Source organism: Galeopterus variegatus, unplaced genomic scaffold, assembly GCF_000696425.1.
Source record: "Galeopterus variegatus unplaced genomic scaffold, G_variegatus-3.0.2 Scaffold234, whole genome shotgun sequence".
Lineage (NCBI taxonomy): Eukaryota > Metazoa > Chordata > Mammalia > Dermoptera > Cynocephalidae > Galeopterus > Galeopterus variegatus.
This window is the reverse complement of record NW_007726345.1, coordinates 493,673-510,955: the sequence shown is the minus strand read 5'-3', so window position 1 is coordinate 510,955 and position 17,283 is coordinate 493,673. Positions and strand designations below refer to the sequence as shown.

At 46.3% G+C, this 17,283-nt stretch overlaps 1 protein-coding gene across 3 annotated transcripts in view; it reads left to right on the top strand.

Annotated features, from left to right (window-relative positions):
• The window catches only part of CRMP1 (collapsin response mediator protein 1), a 72,981-nt gene that overhangs the window by 28,178 nt on the left and 27,520 nt on the right, over nt 1–17,283 (top strand). For all 3 annotated transcript variants that reach the window (XM_008566320.1, XM_008566322.1, XM_008566323.1), the window contains exon 4: nt 4,893–5,057. In XM_008566320.1, coding sequence (XP_008564542.1) covers nt 4,893–5,057 — 165 coding nt within the window. The remainder of the gene's footprint in view (nt 1–4,892; nt 5,058–17,283) is intronic.

The following is a 17,283-nucleotide window of genomic DNA, read 5'->3' as shown; positions in this document are numbered from 1 at the left end:
TGCTGGGGCGGCTCTGCTGTGGGTCTCCCCTTCTGGAAGCAGTGACTGCCCACGCATGCTCTCCCCAGGGTGAATTCACCCGCCAGTGCTCTTCCACTAATCTCTTCCCTCACCTGCAGGGACTGCCCCCATGTCTCATTGGCCATGGCCAAGCCCACAGTCACCAGGAATATGCTGCCACAGTGAGCTGTGGAGAGGCTGGGGAGGAAGGAGAGTTGTGGGAGATGCTGTCTTCTCCAGCTGCCCTGTGCAGCCTGACTGTCATTGTTTGTTTTGTTTTTGAATAGCTGCTTTTGCTTGGATTCCCTTTTAATGGTGATTTTAGTGAAGTAGACAATGGTTGATTATACATGTTCTCTTAAGTGGTAGGTTCTCCAATCCCAGGTGGCTCATCCGTGAGCTGGCCCCAGCCCTGCTGTCTCCCCTCCTGGGAGTCCCTATGGCACTATACACTGTGAGCTGGAGCCAGCACCGTGAGCAGAGTTCAGGCGTTCCAGGACCCCAGCCCTCTGAGCCGGGAGGGCGCGGCTCGGCTCATGAGGCCGGTGCAGTCCTGGTTCCTTTTCCAAAGGGCAGCCCTTGAATCTGCTGGTTGGGAAAGTGGGAGGAACCCAGGCTTTGGACCTGGGCACACTTGGACTTGGATCCCAGCTGCCAGGGTTTGAACCTGAGCACTGCCAATGCAGCAGCTATATGGCTGTGAGCCAGTACTTCAGGCCTCCCAGAGCCTCAACTTCCTCATCTGTAACATGACTTTTCTAATGTGAAGCCCCTGGGAGTTGTTGGGAGATGTATTTGAGGTTCCTTAGTGAAGTGCATGGCACATGAGAATTCTGAGAGGTGGAGATGGAAGTTCTGGGCTCATGTGACCTGCACAGGGCAGGGGACAGAGCCCTGGATGAGATGCCAGGATTCCTGGGGTCCCACCTTGCTCTTTCCCCATCACCAGCTGCGAGACACTGGGAGAGCCCTGCCCCTGTGGGCTCCTGCTCCCCAACTGTAGAAGGGGGGTTTTCAAAGTGTTTTTTATGGAATAGCAAGAACCTATGAAGGCACCGTGAGGACCACAGTAAGGGGCGATCTGAGAGGGGCAGGCAGACTCTGAGTCACCTTCTCCCATTTCTTCATTCAACAGATATTATTGAGGGTGGTTCTGTACCCGGCACTGTGCCACGTTGGGGTGGGGGGATGAACAAAAGCATAAACAATGCTTATTCTCAAGGGGCTTGCAGTCTTGTGGGGAGTCCCCAACCACCCACACATGTGGCTTTGACTAGTGCTACAGAAGAAGGGTGCACACTGCTTTGAACTGAGGGGAAAAGGCTCAGAGAAGCCTTCTCTGAAGAAACAGCATTTGTGTAGGGGTCTGAAGGAAAAATAGGAATTAACCAGGTGATGAGGGTGACAGAGAGCAGAGTGCAGAAGGCAGGAACAGCATGTGCAAAGGCCCTGTGGTGGGAGAATGCACCTTGCGCTCCAGAGCCTGAAGGGAGGCCTGTGAGGCGAGCTGCCCAGGTTGAGGACTAGAATCCTGCAAGATGAGACCAGAAGGAGAGGATGGTTATAGCCTCGATGGCCAAGGCAAGAATTTTGTTCTTTTTCATGTGTATGATGGGCAGCCACTGAAGGATGTTAACCAGGGACCGATGAGATCTGTTTTGGGTTTTGAAGAGACCAGAATAGAGTGGCCCAAGTTGGGTGTGGCTGGACCGGATGGCAGGTGATTGCAGTAGTTTTGCTGAGAGAAGAGGGTGGCCTGGCCGTGCAGGTGGGCAGAGGTGGGCAGCTCTGGGGATATGTGGGAGGTGCCTCAGCAGTCCTTGGTGATGGATTAGGTGTGGGTATGTGAGAGAGAGGAGGTGTCCAGGGCAACCCCTCTGCTTCTGGCTTGTGGGGCTGTCAGGTGGAGCTGTCCTTCACAGCTGGGGTGGGGCTGCAGGTTTGCAAGAGGGGTGGGAGAGGGGACAATATTGCATTGTTTTGGACATTTTGGTTTTGGGAAGCTTTTGAGTCATCCTAGTGGGGAGGTCAGGGACACAACTGGGTCCAGAGTTCTGTGGCTCAAAGGAATTGGTACATTTTAATGAGCAGGTGCATAGAAAAGTTCTAGGACAAGCCATAAAGGGTTAGATCACTTGATGGACAAGTAGAGGATGAAGAGCTACAAGGAGATTGAAAAGATGCAGCCAAAGAAGTAGGACAAATACCAGAAAAAGCCAGAAATTTGTGTTGCTGTAGAAGCCAGAGAAGGGAGAGTTTAAAGAAGGGGGTGATTGACTGTGCCATGACAGGCCACATAGAGTGAGGACCAGATGTTTCCACTAGACCTAGAGATGCAAAGGTCAGATTAGCAAAGGCCGATGCTTTGGATGGATGGAGGCATGAGTGGGAGAGGAAAACAGTAATTATTTATAGACGCCTGGCTGTGGAGGGTGGGGGCGTATAGAAACAGGGCAGTAGCTACAGGGGTATGTGAAATCAATGAGGTTTAAAGGCCAGGAGGCTCCACATTCAATCTACTTGACATGTAACATTTCATTTGAAGGATCGATGAAGTTAACATTCTTTACTCTTTAAGGTCCTTTTCATTACTCTATGCCAAGGGAGGCCATGTGGAGTAGTGTGAGGCTCAGACTGTCTGACAGGTCCCGGAGGGACTCTTCTTCCTGCCACTTGCTGGTTGTGTGACCTTGCACAAGTTCCTTACCCTCTTTGAGCCTCAGGTTTTTTTATCTGCAAAATAGGGATATTAATATTCACTTAACGAAACGGCTGTGAGGTTAAATGAAATAATTTGTGCAAAGTCTTTGTGGTACTATCTGACACATAAACATTCGATAAATCTTTGTGATGGTGATGACAATGGTGGTGGTGTGACGTCACTGCTGATGGTTATGGTAGTGATGGGGACAACGATGGCAGTGTTGATAGTAATGATGGTGGAGTGATGATAACAAGGTCTGAGCTGTAATCCCAAAAGATGCCATCCCGAATGATGAACTCCTGAAAGATCAAAATCCCTAAAGTCTAAAATCCCTAACATCTAATATCCCAAAAATCAAAATCCTAAAAGATTAAAATCTCAAGTGTTAAAATCCTGAAAACTAAATTCTGGAGAAGGAATGTCCTTTTTGCATATCTGCATTTGTAGAAGACAAAACTTCTTGAGGTCTCAGCTCTTTGGGTCACTGAATATGTGGTTGACACTCATCTTGGTTTCTGATTGATCCTGTCAAAAGACTTACGTTGTCTGTCACGGTATTTCAGATGACCATGGTTACAGAGCTGGGTGCACACCATTACCAATCATAGTGATCTGTGTTTCTACGTTTCTGCTTTTGACCTATTTCCTTATGAATACAGTTTGTCTGTTCATACCTGTGATAGCCATGCAACTGTTTTTTGTAAGCCTGAGTGTCAGTATTTGCAAAACTATGTATGTTATTGTTGCCTATTTTATTTTGTAAAGCAGCCTATGATGTGTTCTGTTGTGTTTTTATGTTTTTCAAATAAATCACTTTTGGAAATATAAATAAACATCTTCTAAAGAATTTTAAAGTTATTTTTTTCCAGAATTATATTTTTGGGATTTTAATCTTTTGGGATTGTGATGTTGGGGATTTTAGACTTTAGAGATTTTGATCTTTTGAGATTTCAATATTCAGGATTATTGTGTTTGGGATTGTGATTGCCACTTTTGATGATGATGATGGTGATGGTGATGATGGTGATGGTGATGATGGTGATGATGATAGTGATGATGGTGATGATGATGGTGATGGTGATGATTATAGTGATGGTGGTGGTGATGGTGGTAATGATGATGATGATGGTGATGATGGTGATGATGGTGATGATGATGATGATGGTGATGATGGTGGTGATGGTGGTGATGATGATGATGATGGTGATGATGATGATGATGGTGATGATGATGGTGATGATGGTGATGATTATAGTGATGGTGGTGGTGATGGTGGTTATGATGGTGATGATGGTGATGATGATGATGATGGTGATGATGGTGGTGATGGTGGTGATGATGATGATGATGATGGTGATGATGGTGATGATGATGATGATGGTGATGATGATGGTGATGGTGATGATTATAGTGATGGTGGTGGTGATGGTGTCGGCCGCCGTGATGATGGTGATGATGATGGTGATGGTGATGATTATAGTGATGGTGGTGGTGATGGTGGTTATGATGGTGATGATGGTGATGATGATGGTGGTAATAGTGATGATGATGGTGATGATGGTAATGATGGTGGTGATGGCGATGATGGTGGTGATGTTGATGGTGGTGGTGATGGTGATGATGATGGTGATAATGATGGTGATGATGATGATGATATTGGTGATTATGATTATGATGGTGATGATGATGATGGTGATGATGATGATATTGGTGATTATGATTATGATGGTGATGGTGGTGATGGTGATGGTGGTGGTGATGGTGATTATGATTATGATGGTGATGGTGGTGATGGTGATGGTGGTGGTGATGGTGATGGTGATGATGGAGATGGTGATGATGATGATATTGGTGATTATGATTATGATGGTGATGGTGATGATGGTAATGATGGTGGTGATGGCGATGATGGTGGTGATGGTGATGGTGGTGGTGATGGCGATGATGGTGGTGATGGTGATAATGATGATAATGATGGTGATGATGATGGTGATGGTGATGATGATGGTGATGATAATGATGGTGATGATGGTGGTGATGGTGATGATGATGATGGTGATGATGATGATATTGGTGATGATGATTATGATGGTGATGGTGGTGATGGGTGATAGAGATGGTGGTAGTGATGTGGCTATCACTGCAAAAACTTGGGTCCTAAGCATCATGATATTTATTTCTCTGTCAGTTGACCATGTTGTTCCTGAACCTGGGTCCAGCCTGCTGACCTCCTTTGAGAAGTGGCATGAGGCGGCTGACACCAAATCCTGCTGTGACTACTCCCTCCACGTGGACATCACAAGCTGGTATGATGGTGTTCGAGAGGAGCTGGAGGTGCTGGTCCAGGACAAAGGTCAGTTAAAGCCCCAGAATGGGGCTTTGGAATTCCTGGTTCTTTGGTAGATCCAGAGATTATGTGGAATTAAAATTCCCTTTATCTGCATCTGCTGTGAACCCAGTTATGAGCTGCACACTGCCACATAAATAATGAAAAAACAGACTCCCTCTTTAAGGAGTCTGTCATCTTCTCCTTGAAACCCTTTGGAGGTATCCCTTGTTCACAGAAGAGGGCCATTTCTGTAGCCTGGCGTGCAAGGCTGTCTTTGGTCAAGCCTCACTGTTCTTTCTCTACATAACCCACCCTGGGTATATGCTGTCCTGGCTGCCATCCCCTAAAACCTGTCACACTGCTGGGCCTTTGTTTGTGCTGCACGCCTGCTAGGGATGCGCTTTCTTCTCTGCTTGTCAAAATGTCACTCTCCTTCAAGACCCAGCTCGACGATCACCTTCTCCCATTTCCCTAGTCACAATTGCTTCATTCCTTGAATATACAAAGCCGTTACTTGGGCCTCTCTGGGGACGCTTTTTTCACTGTTCTCAGATTACAGAACATTGATTGTCTGTCCGGCTCTTCCATGAAACCCTGAGCTCTGTGCGGGAGGGATGCATGTCTGTACATTTCTGTATCCCACCCCAGGTCCCTTCTGTTTGGGTTCACACCAGGTGTCACTGCACAGCGTAGGCACGTTACAATGTCCATTACATTGAATAGCGGACTGAGCAGAAGACACAAGGGAAACAGAGGCTGCAGAACAGATGAGCCAGGGCCTGAGTGACCAGTCCTGAAGGGGCAGTGCCAGAGAGCTCTCTGAGGAGACAGCTAGGGTGTGTTGTTGAAGTAAAATGTGTGTGCTATGTTTCTTATCATAAAAGTATCATCACGCCCAATCCAAAAAATTGTCAGAAAATCACGAGAAGGAAAAGCATTTTCCCTCTGATTCTAGCCCGTCGCAACTTACCGTTGATGTTAAGGGTTGTCGCCTTCATTTTCTGCCTGTTTAGGTGACTTTGTACAAGAGCTGTTATTTGTAATCCTTCTTTTTTCACTTAACATTTTATGAGTAACATTACTCTTCATCAGTAACTTTTTAATGGCTCATAATACACAATGTAGTGGTTAATTTGTTTGACTTTTTTTTATTGGGCATTTAGATTTTCTGTATGTTTTTCTATAAATTGTGTTATGGTGAACATCTTCATATGTAAACATTTGTTTTCATTTCTAATTATTTCCTTAGATTTCCAGAAACGGAATTGTGAGGTCCATAGTTTTAACATTGTTCAAGATCGTGATGCCCAAGGCCAAATGGGTTTCCTGAAAGATGTGCCCACGTGTGTGCACACAAGCCCCGTGTCAGAGTCTAGGCCCTGCATGCTTGCACCATTGGGTGTCATTGCATCTTTGAAATCCTTGCTAATTTATGGGAGAACAACACTCTGCCATTGTTGTTCATTGTAGTTCTCTAATTACTAATTATTTTCAATATTTTGTGTCTATTTTTCCTAATGCGAATGTCCGATTTTATTCTTTGCACACTTACCAATTTGAAATTTTCATACATCTGTTTAAGCTTTTTCTATCAAGAAGGCTACCCCTCCATTGCAGTTGCTGTATGTCACACAGATTCATAGTCCAAGGAATTGACAATTTTGTATATTGCCTTTCTCACCTAACGTTAAGTCCTGAGCAAGTTTCCATGATACCCCAAGGGCTTCAACCCATCAGTTTAAACAGCTGAACTATGGATGCAGACAGGACGAAGGTGGAGAGGAATTGGGATGGAATACCAGGATTACGAAACTGTCAAGGGAGAGTGCCACAGCTCTGTCGGGGAGAGGGTGTTTTTTGGGGTCCTGGTAGTTATTGCAGGGCCCTTGAAAAGGGTGGAGAGCTGTTTTCTTCCCTTGTCTAGCAACTTGCAAGGAAAAGCCCTGATGAAGTTTTTAGGGGCAATCAAGGGTTTTTAAGTGTCTAACCAGCATTGTAAAATGCTTTTTATTGATTTAAGTTTCAGAATTAGTACATGCTTATCGAAACGATATGGAAGTGTCTAATGTGAAAAGGGACAATTTGGTGTTTGACTTTCTTGATGGTTTTCCTATTTACATATGTGTATACAAAAATATTGAATATAAATATACATATACTATTTGTATATGTATAGACACATTCACATATGTGTGTAATTTTTACATAAATAGAGCTGTATATAACATGCATATTCTGCAATATGCTTTTCACTCAATAAAATGTCATGGATGACCAGGCCCCTGCACCTAGTAGCTGTGTCACCCTCTCAGATTGGGCCATTGCTCAACTTCTCTGTGCCTCAGTTTTCCCAGCTGGAAAATGGAGGTAATACGAAGGTCGTTTTGAAGATCAGATGAGAGGATATCTGTGTAGTGCTTAGAACGTGCTGGCCTGCAGTAGGGCTCTGTGGTGTTATCATCTACGTCTGGGCTCATCACGGCATCCGCTACAGGCTGTTTCCAGCTGTTGCCATTTCGTTGCTGTGAGACAACATCTATCCAGACTCGCTGTGCAGCTGTTTCTATAGGGAAACAGCTAGAAGTGGGCCCCGGGTGCTCCTGCCCTCCCTCTGTGTGGGGCTGTTGGAGGTGGTGGGTCGGGACGACAGTGAAGGGGGTAGATTCTGGGGCCCAGTCCAGGTGGGGAATGAGCCTCAGCCCGCTCGGCTGACTTACGCCGGGTGGTGAGTCATTGGCTGCCTCTAATGTGGTTTCATTCTCTCTCACACACAAGTGCACCATCACATGACTGTGCAAGTGTCACGCGCCTCCGGGAAGCAGCAAGATGTGGAAAGATCCCAGCAGCCAGCCTGCCTGGGTTTGAGTCCTGCTTCTCCCAGTTCCCGGCTGTGTGACCCTGCACAGGTCACCTAACTAACCTTATCTACAGCACGAGGGCCCTGGTACCAGGTGGGAGATGCACAGTCCCAGCTTGGTGTTGGTGTTAAGTCTCTGCCCTGACCTCAGGTCATTTTGTTGTCGTAGCAGCCCTGGGAGGTAGGTGGTGCAGGTGCACAGTGGGGATTGCTTTTCCTGACGTGCTACAGATGACGAGTTACTACCTCCAGCTGGAACCCAGGCATTGGGGACTTGTACAGGGCTTGCCGTGGGGCACATCCCTGGACACTTCCAGAGCAGGGCTGGGACCTTGGCTAGGAGACTGCCCAGGGACTTGCTCAAGCTGACCACCTGAGGCCTGTGGCTCCTGCTTAAAGGCTTTAGGAAAGACTCAAAGAAAAATCAACCTCCTGCCACCCCAAGGCCCAAGGACTGTCCACAGGCTCCACCTCACATCTCCTGAAGGCGTCCCCAGGATGCCTGAGCCCTCTGTCCATGGATGGGATGGGCGGGCCGGGGAAGGGGTTTTCTACTGAGGCCCAGAGGGTTAAGCACAGACAGGCTGTAGGGTCTGGAGAGCAAACAGGGTAAGAACTTCCCTGGATCCTCAGTAGAGGCTGCCCCCACCCCTGTTTCCAGAGATTGTTCTTGCACATTTCTTTCTGCCCACACATCCTGGTTCTCAGATTGGGTGAATGGATTATAAAGAATACCTTAATCAGGCAGGCACTACTATCAAGTGCACGAATTCCTTCCCATCCTTTAAAACACAGGTGGGGTCAGTGGTTATGAGCCCTTTCTCCCCCTCCCCAGGACCTGCTCCTCCTTCTGCCTGGGTCGCTCAGTGGACACTGCAGATCTCAGGTCTCCATCCCAGGCACCCCTCCCTGAGGGCCCCCAGATCCATTAGCTTCATCCCCTCTGACTGCCGGTGGCTCTGGCCCAGATGGACACAGCAGCGGGCTCCCTAGATGCCTGCAGGCCCCACCGCAGGTCCCTGCAAACTGCATCCTCCCCAGCATCGCATCTCAGGGAGAGGCGCCCGACCAAGCGCCTGCAGCAGGCAGCAAGCCGGGGAGCCGTGTGGATGGTCGTTCCTGTGCCTCGTCACCCGTCCCCTGCAGCCTCCGCTCTGCCTTCCTGGTGGCCGAGATCTGTCTGTGGTTCTTCCCACAGCGCCTCCCCCAGATCCTGCCCCCTCCCCGTCACTGGTTTCAGCCCCGTCTGGCCCTTTGCGATTCATTTTTGCCACAGCCAGTGGCGTGGGTTTTACTTTTTTTTTTTTTTTTTATTAAGGTATAGTTGATTAAAATTGTATATATTTACTGTGGCAATGTGAGGTTTTGATGCATGTGTACACTGTGAAATGGTTACATCAAGCTAACTAACCTATCCACCCCTCACGTACTTATTTTCTGTTGTGACAACATGTAAGATCTACTCTCCGCAGTTTTCAAGTGTACACTACAGTATCACTAGCCATAGTGACATTGTACAAAAGATTTCCAGAACTTGTTCCTCCGGTCTAACTGAAACTTTGTACCCTGTGACCACCATCCCCCATTTCTCCACCTGACCCCCAGCCCCTGGCAACCCCATTCTGCTATCTGATTTTTTTGTTTTTTTACCTTTTTGTCTTTTTTCGTGACCAGCAACGGATCGCAACCCTCAGTGTCGCGCCCGTACCAGACCGGGACCGGCAACGGGATCGCAACCCTCGGTGCTGCGCCCGCACCTCGCTCAGCCAGTGAGCGGGAACCGGTCTGTATGTGGGATCCGAACCCTCGGCGGGAGCGCCGCTGCACTCCCAAGCGGCGCACTGTAGCAGTGCGCCACCGGGCCAGCCCTCTGCTATCTGTTTTTATTGAGTCCAGCTTTTTTAGAATCCACACGAGTATGAGTGCGATCATGGGGTATTTGTCTTTCTGCGATTGGCTTATTTCACTTTGTATCATGTCCCCAGATTCATCCACGTTGTCATACATGACAGGATTTCCCTCTTTTCTGAGGCTGAGCAGTATCCCACTGTGTATATTATATACACCACGTTTTCTTTATCTGTTCCTCCGTCCGTGGACACATGTTGTTTCCATATCTTGGATCTTATGAATAGGGCTGCAGTGAACGTGGAAGTGCAGGTATCTCTTTGACACTCTGATGTTAATTTTTTGTGTATATACCTAATAGCGGGATTGTTGGATCACATGATACTTTTATTTTTAACTTTTTGAGGATCCTCCATACTGTTTTCCACAATGGCTGTACTAATTTTACTTCCCACCAACAATGCACAAAGGTTCCCCTTTCTCCACACCCTCAGCAACACTTGTTGCCTTTTAGACATGGGTTTTTTAAAAAAGCAATTAGCTTAAATGCCTCCAGCAGGTCTACATTATCCCCAGGGTAATCCCAAATTGCCCACATGGTTTTCAAAGGCCTTTTCCTGCCCATCCCCTGGTCCCCCTCTCCAAACCCATCTGGTGCCCAGTCGCTCGTACCCTGCACTCCAGCCGCCCTGCACCCCTCGGGTTCCCGTATGCCCCCAGCTATCTCTTACTCTCAGGACTGTGCGAATGCTGGTGCCCTTCTGAAACACTCTCCCTGCCTTTTCTGAGGGATTCTTGCATTTGTGGCTGAGCCATGTCTTCTTTCAGAAGCCTTTCCTGATGCCCTTTGTCCAGATTTAGTGTCCACCCAGTAGCCCCTGCACCCCCATCATAGTGTTTATGATACTAAGTTGCCTTTGCCTTGTTGACACCCCCACCCCACCCCAGACTGAGCTCCCCGAGGGCAGGGACTTGTCATCTTACTCATAGTTTCATGGCTGGTGCCTGAACACGGGAGAGATGTGACAGATATCGGTGGGTTGACTGATTGATTTCCTGAAAGATGCTTTATTAACTTCTGTATCCCAAGTCCTTTCATGTGCCTAATGTAGAATGAGCTCTTATTAAATGTTTATTGCATGAATGAATCAGGGAAGGAAGGGAGAGAGAGAAGGAAGGAGGGAGAGAAGAAAACAGAAAGGGGAGTGGAGGAACATGCCTGGTGTCCTTTGTCCTGAAGCATTTTAGAGCCTCCCTCTCTAAGTTAGAAGGGCTTGCTCCCCAGTCTTGATGGTCATCATTTACTGTAAAATCGAGTGCAGGACATTTTTGGGATGGAAAACCAATTTAGAATATATTTGGTCAATGCTTTCATCCTAGAGATGGGGAAACTGAAACGCAGAGAGGTGTAACCACTTCTCCAGTGTCACACAGCGACAGAGCTGGACTCAGCCCTTCCCGACCAAGCTGCTGCCAGCACTGTTGGTGCCTTTGTGGGAATTGCACAGGCACCCTCCCTGGGTAGATCAGTCAGAAGGATCAGCCCTCTGTCAAGGCACAGGCTTGGCGCGGGGGGGACCAGGCTGGATATAAGCTCCTTGGGTGCTCCCTTCTCTGGGAGCTCTCATGTGGGGTACAGCTCATGACTCCTCCAAGCTGCCCCGAGCCCCTGACCTCCTTCCTGCTGGCTGCTCTTTACATTGTCTAGGATACCAAAAGGACAGGTCCACAGTGCTTCCTTCCAGGACAAGCTCAGCCCGGGTGACATGAGATCCGACATCCAGTGCTTGAATCTGTTGTTGGACCAATCAATCCCTGGCTTATTTTAGAAATCTCAAGCCACTAGAGTAAATTATTCTAGAATAGACTGGCTCCGAGACACTGTGTGGACTTGGCAGGAGAGAACGGGTATCCCTTGGGATGGAATTTATTATAATTAACCACTGATAAGGGAGTCCTGCCTGTAATTTCACAGCCGCAGACCCAAACACTATTAATAATTATTGGTTTTGTTGGATGTCAGCAGCATTTCAGTCAAAAAATAGGGATTTTATTTAGAAACCATTGAAAGGAGGAGAAACACAAGTGTAGTGCAGAGTAGAAGGACTCACACCGGCTGCCTGCTTCCAGCAGTGCAGGCCCCTGCTTATTTTCTCAGAACAGCAAAGGCAATGGTACTATTCCTCTTTTTGCATGAACTAGCTGGATCTTTCTTCCAGGCTCTCGTTGTCTCTACCTCACGTTGTCCCATGTGTTAGCTAGCCTTTGCTGTGTAACAAGATACTCCAAACCTGGGACTTAACAACAATCACTTAGTAACCTCTGCTTCTGTTGGTTGGCAATTTTGGCTGGGCCCAGTTGAGCAGTTCTGCAGATCTTCCTGGGCTCACTCACTCAGACATTCAGGCCTCAGGGGGGATGGCTGGGGTGGCTTTATGCACGATCTCACATCCTCCGAGGGCTCTCTGGGACTTCCTTCCATGGTGGGAGTGTTCCACCAGGGCAAACATAGATGCTGAAAGGCCTCTTGAGGCTTAAGCTTGGAAGTCACACAGCATCATTTCAGGTGCATCCTGTTGGTCAAAGCAAATCATAAAACCAGCCCACATTCCAGGGGTGGGGAAAAAGACTCCATCTCTTGATAGGAGGAAACTCAAAGAGTTTGTGGCCATTTTAATCTACCATAGTGCCTCATTCTGGCCAAAGTTATTTGTATCCCTTCCATGTGCAAAATATTCTTACTCCCTCCCAGCAACCCCGAAAGTTTCATCCAGCCACAGCATAAGGCTCAAAGGCCACGATCTCATTACCAGCATCCACATAGAATGGGCATGAGGCTCCCTGGGTGTGGCTTCTCTTAATTTAAAGACCTGTGAACCAGGAAGGTAAGTATGTGCTCTCCGCACATGCGCCCAACATACAGCATTGGGACAGGGACAGGATAAGCACAATAAACACTTCCACGTAAAAAGAGAAAAAATAGGCGGCACTTAGTCCTGACTCCATAGAAAGTCTGGAATCCAGCAGGGCACCTATTACCAGGTCCACCTGCTCTGGGGGTGGGGAGGATTCCTTCCTCAGGGCCCAATCCTCCTCCTGGGGAGTACTGCCCAGGTTCGGGGGGTGTGGCAAACCACATGCAGCCCATGAGACAGGCCCGGCCTGAGGCCTGATTTTGTATTGCCCTTGAGCTAAGAATGTTTTTTACATTCTTAAAAGTTTAAAAAAAACAAAACAGAACAAACAAGCAAACAACAACATTGACAAAGAAGAACGTGTGACAGAGACTGTGTGTGTCCCATAGAGCCCAAAGCACTTACCCGTCTGGCCTTTTGCAGTTTACTGTCCCCTGTTCTAAGCTGTGGTTTTGCATAGCTCAGGCTCTGCCCTAATATAGTTCCTTTTTACCAAAAAATGGCCCATATTTGCAGCTGAATAGCTTTCTCAAACTTCTCCTACCTACAGAAAATTGGCAACCCAGAGGTCCCTTTTCATTTTCAACTGTCTCTGTCTCTTCTAGTCCAAGGTAGTATGAACTTTCTTTAAACATTATGGGTTTCCGGTGTATCAGATTCACTCCACTGGGCAAATCCTTTTTGAGACAGTCTACTTGCGGTGACTGTCAGTGTGCTGTGTGACAATGCCTTTAAGATTCTTAGAGGCCCTTTTGTCTAGCTGAACAAGTTTACCAGGCACAAACATATATTTTTCTGAGATCGTAACGAAGAGTTACAGGCACAGCCTGGTTGTAATTTACCTCGAAGCCATTTTTTACTTTGAGAATTGCGTGTAGGCTGGCAAGAGCAGCAATGAAAAGCAGTTCTACTTTCCAGTCCAGCAAATCATGGGTCTCCCATGGGTCCACCAAATTCTGCTTGCAGAGTGAACAGTTCCTCTTTTATCTCTCTCTCTCTGATTTTTGGGTTTTTTTCATCTCAGTTTCCTTTTTTATCTTTCTCTCTGATTTGGGGTTTTTTTTCATCTCAGTTTCCTTCTTGCACCTCATCATACAGAGTTCAAAGAAGACAACCTGCACTGTCAACATTCATGGAAATCAACTTATCTAGATTCACAAGTTCTCTGGTACATTTTCTCCCAAGTGACCACAGTGGCCATTTTTCTACCTAATACGCTGCTCTGCTGACAGTTCATTTACTATTTTTCCAACTTTTGCTAACAGTTTCCTCACTACTCTTCTGACCTCTACCCACCACTCAATCTCAAAGACAGTGCCACATGCTTTACATTTTGGCCCCTGCAGCACCCAACCTTTAGGTACCAATCTCTGTATTAATTAGCTTTTGGTGTGTACAGAAACCACTAAAAAAGTCCAATGGCTTAAAACAGCAACTGTTAAAATCACAACTAGATGCAACCTCACACCTATGAAGATGATTACTATAAAACAAAAACAAAACCAGAAAATAACAAGTATCGGAGAGGACATGGAGAGATTGGAACCCTTGTGCACTGCTGGTGGGCATGTAACACGGTGCAGCTGCTGTGGAAAACAGCGTGGTGGTTCCTCAACAAAGTAAAAAGGGAAGTACCATATGATCCAGCAACGCCACTTCTTGCTATATACCCAAAAGAACTGAAAATCAGGGCCTCACAGAGATGTTTGCATACCCATGTTCATAGCAGCGTTACTCACAATAGCCAAGGAATAGAAGCAACCAAGTGTTATTGACAGATGAGTGGATGAATAAAATGTAGTCCATCCACACAATGGGATCTTATTCCACCTTAAAAAGAGAGGAAATTCTTACACATGCCACAACAGGGATGAACATGTGGGAGACATTTGTATTAGTCCATTTCTGTTGCTTATAACAAAATACCTGGAACTGGGTAATTTGTAAGAAAATGAAATTTATTGCTTACAGTTTTGGAGGCTTGGAAGTCCAAAGTCCAAGGAGCACATCTGGTGGTGGCAACAGTGACCCCGGGGTCTCGTATTGCAAGATGGTGGAAGCAGAAAGAGCAGAGAGAGACCCTCCTCTTCTTTTAAAGCCCTATAACCACACCCCTGACCAACATTATTAACCCATTCACTACTGCAGGGTCCTACAATCCAATCACCTCTTCAAGGCTCCACCTTTCAATCACCGTAATAGGATTTCCCACACTCCCAGCAGTCACAGTGGGAGCTAAGTTTCTAATACATAAAACTTGGGGGACACAATGCAAGCTTCCGTGAGTTTGGGGGGACATTCAATCCACTACAACATTATTCCAAGTAAAATAACCCAGTCACAAAAGAACAAATACTAAATGATTTTACTTATATGTGATCCCTAGAGCACTCAAATTCATAGAGATAAGTGGAATGGTGGGTGCCAGGGGTGCGGGGAGGGGAACAGGGCATTGTCAAATGGGGACAGAATTTCAGTTTTACAAGAGGCAAAGAGTTCTGGGCGTGGGTGGCTGTGATGGTAGCACAACAGTGTGAATGTACAGAATGCCACTGAACTGTACACTTAAAAAATGGTTAAGATGGTAGATTTTATGTTATGTGTATTTTAGTGCAATTGATAAAAAACAGCTCTGTGGGTAGGCACTTTGGTTAAGGCTCAGCTGGGCAGTTCTTCTGCTGTTTGCACCTGGCTCATTCATGCCTGAGCCTCCTCCAGGATGGCTGGACCAGCAAGGACGGCTGTCCCCATGATCTGATTTCCAGCAGGCTGTGGAGGGCTTCTTCACTCCCAAGAGAGCAAGCATGGACGTTGTAAGTCCTCTTGCAGCCCAGGCTTGGAACTGGTGCAGTGTAACTTCTGCTTCATTGTGTAGGTCAAAGCAAGCCACAAGAGCAGCCTACATCAAGGGGCCATGAAATAGATTCTGCCTCTTGATGGCAGTTGTTGCAAAAATTTTGTGAATTTTTAAAAAATTTACCAGCCTGTTCAATTTCTTCCTAGTACTATTCTTTACATGAAGTTATCTTATTTACTTCTTTGTTTATTGCTTATCATTCCCACTAGAATGTAAACAGGGATCCTTCCTACTTTGTTCACAGCTGTATCTCTCCCTTCTAGAAGAGTGTTCGTGCATAATGAGTACTCGGTAAATATTTGATGAGTGAGAAAATAAATATTCCATGAAAAAGGGCTCCTGGGATTTAATAACTTTGGGAAATGAGCCTTGTTTATTCTCTTCTTGAGTATTCTTAGTGCACATTATTATGTTCAAATCTGTGAGAAGCCTGTTCATTGTTGACAAATCCAGCCCTTGTTCATCTAATATGGACTTCAGAATTCCTGTGTTTGATTGCAAACAGCAGAACCCCTCCAGCACTGGGTTAAGCTGAATGAAGCAAATCTGCTTCCATGGTAGAGACGTGCATCCAAGGACCCCATGCAGGTGTCTCTACCCCCATATCCGTCTCTGTGTTTCTCTTCCAGCCTAGGCCTGTGTCCTCGACTGCCTTGGTCCCTATGGTGGGATGTGACAGCCCACCCCTTGGGTGTGCACCTCTGTTTTAGAGATTAGCCAGGTGTCCTTAGGATTGGTTGGATTCAGTTCCTCATCTTGGTTCAGCGTAGCCTCTATCAGGAGCCAGCCCTGCACTGTGGTTTGGGGTCACACTGTGTGAACATGGCTGTTTCCAAGGTGACTGGGTGGACAGGGAAAGAGGGAAGTTGCTAGAAAATTTATAAAAGTTCTGAGACTGGAGGATATTATGAATAGGTTGACAACCCCATAAGTGTTCGGTACAATCCTTTAGAACTGGTATTCCATGGAACCTTCTTGGAAAAAAAAACTGTGATGGTGGCATTTGTGAATTTGGGAGTTCTTATGACTATCAGGGCCCAGTGTATTTCCTGCAGCTCTATCGCTAGTAGTAGAATTATCAGGCCAAAGGCACGAAAACATTTACCACTCTTTATCTGTATTGCCAGATTGGTTTTCTAAGCAATTGCAAATTGGCCCATTTCCCTGTCACCTGCCATGTAAGAGGGGCTCATTTAGAGGCACATTGGACAACAGATTTTAAAATATGGTATTATATTGAGGTTTTAATTTTAATTACTTTGACTACAAATAAAACCAAAATTTTTTCTTATCTTTACTAGTTAGCCATGTGCTTTTCTTAAATTGTCTAAAAATGCTGTTTCCCTTCCGTGTTTTTTTGCTTCTTTGCTTTTATTTTAACCTTTTTTAATAGAAAATAAGACACAGATACAGAAAACTTCACAAATCAGATCTGTGGCTTTATGATCTATTGTGCGGTCACCCCCCTCAGGTAAGAAATAGAGCTTTGCCAGCCTCCAACAGACCCTTCCTTGGGCCCCGTCGTGATCACAACTCCCTCCTCCCCCCCAAAGTAAACACCATCTGGTGTTCTTTAAATAGGATGTTTTACAAAACTCTGTTGAATTTGTTGCAGATATGTTTACCGTGCTGGTTTTTGCTTTTTATTTTGAGTTTTAAGAATTAACTTACAGGGTTTCCATGTAGAGCAAGTCAAATCCGTCTTGATTTTTCATGACAGCTTCTAATCTGAAATAGCTTTACCTGCTCATCCCTTCTCTCCTGGGAACCAGT